The 6,466-nt window shown below is 52.2% G+C and overlaps 1 protein-coding gene across 1 annotated transcript in view; it reads right to left on the bottom strand.

The window, feature by feature from the left end:
- Nucleotides 1-561: 561 nt before the first annotated feature.
- TRANK1 (tetratricopeptide repeat and ankyrin repeat containing 1) overlaps nucleotides 562-6,466 on the bottom strand; it is a 66,588-nt gene continuing 60,683 nt past the window's right edge. Inside the window, exons 21-23 of the mRNA XM_041003950.1 lie at nucleotides 2,865-5,917; nucleotides 1,942-2,040; nucleotides 562-1,028 (exon numbers count right to left, since the gene is read on the bottom strand). Coding sequence (XP_040859884.1) covers nucleotides 928-1,028; nucleotides 1,942-2,040; nucleotides 2,865-5,917 — 3,253 coding nt within the window. The 3' untranslated portion in view covers nucleotides 562-927. The remainder of the gene's footprint in view (nucleotides 1,029-1,941; nucleotides 2,041-2,864; nucleotides 5,918-6,466) is intronic.

Below are 6,466 nucleotides of genomic sequence, written 5' to 3'. Positions count from 1 at the left end.
TGATTCACAACCAAATCCCAGCGGTTTGGCGCTTGAAAGACTGGCTTCCGCCTCTGTCCACCTGTTCCCGACCAGCAGCCCTGTGGGTCGTTATCCCACAATGCAACTTCAGCCGACGGAAACCTAGAACGTCAACCTAAGCTAAGGTAGCAAACCTAGCAGGAAGAATCAAGAAGACTCGTGAAAGGCTGAGTATCAAAGACCTTTCGGAATGTCTGCACCATGGCCAAGCAGAGCTCCAACCGCCTCGGAGAGGCGGGCTGAGAACCTCCCCAGAAACATGCCCCGAGAAAGGATGGCCACGGGACGCTGGTTGAGCTCCCGACTACATTCTGAGGTAGTCTGACTGTGATGTGGCACAGGGAGCTCAGAATGGTCACCAAAAATTCAAGGAGGGAGAGCAGAGCCAGAGAAAGAAAAGGTGCTAACAGATGGGATGGAGAGAATCACACTCCAAATGGGCTTGGAGAGGACTAGACGGAAGGCAGGCTGGGCTCTGGCGGCCAGAAGCAGGGCGCACAGGGCCCAGGGGCACACAGGCTCTCACATCAGCCAGCGCTGCAGCAGCGAGGCAGCAGGGGAGGGAATCCGTCGGAAACACTTCGTCCCCCCGCTACTGACCTTCCTCAGGACAGGAAAGAGCCAAGGCCAAGGTGAAGTGGGGACCCCAGCTGATGACTCCTCTGATCCAAGCACTTGGGGGCAACGAATACTGCTGGACTTGAACTTCAGAGGTCCCTGCAGAGGCCAGAGGCACTAAGAGAAACAAGGGGGGGCGAACAGCAAAGGTGTGGCTAGACTCCTCTGCTCTGTTTTTATGAGAGCTTATATCCTTTTCCTCTCCTGCCCCGCCCCTCGCCCCGCACAAAGAGTTCTAAGTTAGGATGGAATGTTCTCAAGGTTTAGGTGGCAGCAAGTGTGTCAACTTTAGAATTTTCTCTGCTTTCCACATTTCCGTGGACGTCTTCTGGGACACAGCTCACCAAAGTCTTCAACTTCGTTTTCGTAATGATCTTCCTGGACAATACCTGTTGGAAGTCAAAAGCAGAGACAAAGTACAGAGCATGAAAGAAATGAATGAAATGAAATGAAATGAAAGAAACACAGCTCTCACAGAGAGCCAGACAAAGGACGAACATTCCTTCCTGGCACAGCTTTTGCTTCCCTAAATGAGTGCAAGTCTATGAAACGAAAGCAGTCAGGAGAGGTCTGGATTGGTGCACCTTGAAACAATCCCAAAATCACGGTCCCCAGAGGAGGTTCTACGCTGAAGATTTTTTTATGGACAAACACATGTGTACCAAATTAACCTGCAAGTCTCCCCCCCCTGGCTCTGGGATCTGCCAGATCAGTACTTCCAAGCATTTGGAGCTGTTGAAACATTCCAAGAGTGGTGTGGCCAGCAGGGGGCAGCAGCCAGAAGGAAGACTCAGGATGGTGGAGAATGGGGGGGGGGGCGCGCTTCTGATCATAGGGGAAAGAAAAGCTGGCTGACTCTGGGCAAGGCTTTCTGCCTCTGTAGGAAGATGCAGGCTTGTTCCCCCAATGACTGTGTTTGCTTACGAATGTGTCCTCCAGCCCAGAACCTACCAGATGCTCAACAGATATCCACTGACTTAAATGAATAGCAAACCCACTTAACTGTATTTGTCAAGGGGTGGTTTTGAGTGTCTTCATGGGTCACTGTATTGAGTGGGTGCAGAGGCTAAAAGTCATCAATAACAGCCATCTCTGTAGAAGACATTTTCAGCAGCTACCATGAACCCAGATTGGGCCTTCACAGGCACTTGAAGAAACTCAGATACGATTTGGTAATGATTTGTTTCCTCGGAGTTGACCCACTAGAGGTGAGAAGCCAGTCGGGATGTCCCTGGACAGCCCCACTTCAGATGCACTTGGGAGCCAAAGCATTCTCTGGGAGTGGACTGAAGAATCCCTTACCTTCTTCTTTGAGGCGGGCCTCTGTTTTCACGAACCACTCCTTTGCATCCTTGACTGACAGGATCAAGATGTTGAGCAGCCGAGTCATCCCCTCTTCCGCTATAGAAATCAGAGAAGAGCAGGTGTGAGCGGAAGAGGCTGCAGCAGAAACGGAGCACCAAAATCTTCATGACCCCAATGCTGGTCCGTGTGCTTTGGCTGAGAACAGTTCTCCCCAGAGTTAAGAGGCTCAGAACTGCCTGTGGCCCCCGTGAAGAGTCCCAGTTAAAAGCCAGCGTGGCGCCATTGCTGTGAGTCAACAGAGGTGGCGAGCAGCAAACCTTTCAAGGAAGCTTGTACTCAAAATCCCAGGAAGCCCTGAACTGGAGAGAGCATCTGCATCCGAGAATGCTCTCAGATGTACAACTTCATAAATTTTAAACTTAACTTCCATTCCACACTGCGAAGCAGCGGCTAACAAGGAAGCTTGGGGAACCTGATTTGAAGGCCAGGTAAGGATTCATACTTTACAGAGGTCACAGTGGTATGGCTTAAGAACCCTCCTAGAAGGAATGGACCTACTCGCAGGTCCTAGCAGGGCAATGAGCACACAATAGGTGCTTGAGAAAGGATCGCTCAGCGAATCAATTAGGAGGGACGGCACATTTTCTTAACACTTTAAAACATTCTCCTTAATTCCTCTCTCTAGAATCAGCATACCATTTTCTCATCCGTAGTGCCTGGAGAAGCCACTGCACCCAAAGCAAACTGCGAAGTTTTCAATGAAGGGGGGTAGCCCGAACAATGGGATCTGGCTGGAACACAGGCTCGCTTGCACCTTCGCTATTTGTGAAGACCTCACCATGCTCAAGTCAGAGGTGAGAGCCTTAACACTAACGAGGGTGTTTCAAAGCTGGAGTCTACTGCGGCTGGCACTCCCTTACCTGCAGCCCAAGCCTTCCTCCTGTAGAGATCCTCCACCATATCCAACACCCTCTTGATGTGTTCCTGCACCTTCCCCTGCAGCATGTGGCTGTGCTCTTTGGAGCCCACGTGACTGCGGATCCAAATGCTCTGCTCGATGTCCCGCATCACCAGCTTCCCTTCCGCAATGGCTGGGTCCACCTTCTCCTGGAAGAACTCCTTGTACTTCTGGTAGGCCGCTTGCTGTTTCTTGTGGCCTTCTAGGTGGATGTGCTGCTCGTAAGACTCGCTGTTCCTCTCCAGGCACTCCTTCCCTGCCAGCTCAGCCCCGGAGAGGACCATGACTTCTGAAGCTGTTCCCACGAACGCTTTGCTGGAGCTCAGGTAGCTCTCCGGGCAGCGGCTGAACTTGACTCCACACAGGTCACACTGGGTGCTGTCCACATCAGCCTTTTTGAAATTCCCAGTTCCTGCCTCCCTGGTCTCGTCTGGGGTGCACTCCGCCTGGGTGCTCACCCTTCTCCTCCAGCTGACGCAGAGCGACACCACGAGGCACACTCTCCTTAGCTTGCGGTGGATGGAGGCCTTCCTCTGCTTCTGCAGAAGGATGGCAGCCAGGAAGTGGTCCCGGTCTTCCAGTGCCAGCTCGTCAGTCTCATCCTGACCTAACTCACACTCAGATTCTGCAAAGGAGTTCACGGGGTCCATGTTGAGCAAGCGGCTCAGTTTGACTTCTTCGTGGTAAAGCCCACGGACGACGGGCCCTTGGGTCTGCACGCTGTCCCACCGCCACTGGCAGTCCATCAGGTACTCCTCGTCGCGCTCATATAGCAGATCCTGCAGCGCTTCCACCACCGACTTCATACTGACTGCTGCCAACACCCGCTTCACCACCTTCACGAGTCTCTTGGGAACCTGACCTGGACACTCCACGCGCATCAGCTGCAGCCTCCTCTGGATCTCCTGGAAGTGGCGGTAGAGAAGGGGCTTGCAGTACGGCTGCAGGACTTCCTCGGCATTCACCAACAGCACCAAGCACAGCACCAGCGTCCGCTCAGCCTCGCCTGAGACCACGTAGGCGATTTCACTGAAGGCGTCGAGCAGGACATTGAAGTGCACGTTCTCGTAGCCACACAGCACCTTCACGAGGTAGGAGAGGTGGAACCGGAAGTCCTGAATGGCTCTTGTCACATCCTTGGGTTTGTAGTCCTGAATGATGGAGAAAGCATCCCCATGCTCCTTGTCCTTCTTGGTGAACAGGAACTCCCAGTAGTGTAGGAGCGCGATGTAGCTTTTGGGGAGGCACAGGATGCCGTTCTTCCAGAGGCGGGCCAGCACCACGGCACAGTGGACAAACTGGCACTCCAATAAGGCCACTGTGTTTCCAATGCTGGGGATGAGTGGCTCCTTGCACCTCTTGATGAGAACGTTCATGAAACGGAAGAAGAGCCTCTTGTAGTCTTCCGGGTTCCTGTGCACATAGAATTGGTCGATACAGTTTTCCAGCAGGCGGATGAAGCACAAGTGGGTCTTCTCTACACTGTCATTGTCTTTATTGGGAAGCAGCATGCCAAACTTCCCTTCTATTCTCTTCATCCTGCTGCCTCTCCCCCGGCCCTCCTGGTCCTCTCCTTCAGACTCCAGAGCTCTGAGTTCCCTGTGGTAGTTGTCCTCCTCCTGGTGGAGCAGCTTTTCAAACTCCTCTGGGTAGTGGGAGGACAGAAGGAAAGCCTGCATGGCGCTGAGCCACAGGTCCGTGGATTCCCGGCGGCTGCGCGCCCTCTCGTTCTGGAACAAGAAATGGATGTACTCTTTCAGAGCACACCTGTAGGAGCGGAAGCATTTGTAATCTGGTTTGAGGATTTCTTTGCACGCCATGGGGTTTTCCGACAACACTCTCTGATGGAAATGCTTCGGGAAGAGGACACTTAGGAAGGACTTGCAAAGGCCATACCTATCTGTAGACAGAATACAATCGATCTCTTTCAGTTCTTCGGCTAAGACTTCAGGGAATACTCTTTTGGCTTCCAGAAGCAATCCGTTGATCGACACCAGGTGCATTTTTGACTGCACCAAACACTTGGCCTCGCAACGCCGCAGAGGCCTGTGGAAATCCTCGCAGCTTTTCTCCTTACATTTTAAGCCTACGATAAACCTGCTGCACACCCCAGGGTAGGTCTTCCCAAGTAGGCTCCGTGTGATCTGACACAGCCTGTTCAGAAGGTGTTTGTTAAGGGCCAGTTTCACCTGTTCCGTCATTATCAAGAAATAGTCTTTTGTTTTCCTCTCTCGCAAGTTCAAGCCCAGGTCAAAAATGAGTCTTGATATGGGCCCACGATCATTCTGAGCTATCTGGCAATACTTGGCATCCACCTGAGAAATCCCAAAAAAGTCAAAGCAAGACTTGACCATCTCCTTCTCAGCATTGGTGGTCACTCTCGCCAGGGCCCTGACCAGACTGAGGAGGACTTCCAAGCCCCCTGGAGCCAGGGCCAGAACCTTCTCGGACTCAGCCTCACACTGACTGACTGCTTCATAGAGTGCTTCTACCACTCCGGCCGAGTGGTTGAGCATGTCGAACTTGAAGAAGGCATCCTTGAGCTTCTGGAAGTCTTTCAGGATGACCCCCTGCAGGAACTGGGCCTCTGCCATGCCAGACAACTGGCTGGTTTGATAGCAGAGATCCAGTGCTTCCCTTAGGATGACCTTGGTATGTTCCAGGTCAGCCTCCCTGGCCACGTTCAGGCGAGCCACTGCCAGCAGACAGGAAGCCTGGAAGTCCTTGTCAGCTGTGAGTCTAGCAGCCTCCAGGAGATGACCATGCTGTTTCATCAGCAGGGCGGCCTCTTCCCTGCGCCCTTCCCTGTCGAGCAGGTCTGCGGCTTCTGCCAGGCACTTCCGAGATTTCAGGAATACCAGCTGGTCTTCCACATCCAGCTTCGACAGGACGGCCAGCATCTCCTCAGTCCTGTTGGCACTCAGATGCTTGGCCGCAGCTGCCAAGTAAAACTGACTGGCAGAGTAGGAGAGCTTGGGAATGGGGAAGGTCTTGGTCTTCAGCATTTCTTCATACCTACAGAGAGAATACAAACTGTCAACTTATCACCCAACCCAATACGAAAAGGTTCCTCCAAAATATAGCACATAACAACCGGATTAAAATACCAATATGTTGAAATTACAAAAATAAGATCTAAACTTTGTTAAACATTCAAGAATTTTTAAAAATGACAGTCACTGGGATAATAATCAATAGCAAAATATTTTGGATAGGAACCAGACTTTGTGTGCTTAATTCCCAAACATTGTGAAGGTGCAACTCAAGCAGATGGGAGTTGAGCTTGAAAGCTCATCTATGGAGCCCACACTAGAGCACAGCAGTTAAGAGCTGCTGGGCTGCAATGCCAGCATCCCATAGGGGTGCCAGTCCATGTCCCAGCTGCTCTTCCAATCCAGATCCCTGCTCATGGCCTGGAAAAAGCAGTGCAAGACAGTCCACACACTTGGGCTCCTGTCTCCCCTCATGGAAGATCCAGAAAAAGCTCCTGGCTCTCAGCGTCAGCCTTATCTACGCACAGCCGCCGTGGCCATCTAGGGAATGAACTAGCAAATGGAAGGGCTC

Source organism: Ochotona curzoniae, unplaced genomic scaffold (assembly GCF_017591425.1).
Source record: "Ochotona curzoniae isolate NIBS_2020 unplaced genomic scaffold, NIBS_Ocur_1.0 contig_1302, whole genome shotgun sequence".
Classification (NCBI taxonomy): domain Eukaryota; kingdom Metazoa; phylum Chordata; class Mammalia; order Lagomorpha; family Ochotonidae; genus Ochotona; species Ochotona curzoniae.
The sequence above is the reverse complement of the archived record's forward strand: the minus strand, read 5'-3'. Positions and strand labels throughout refer to the sequence as shown.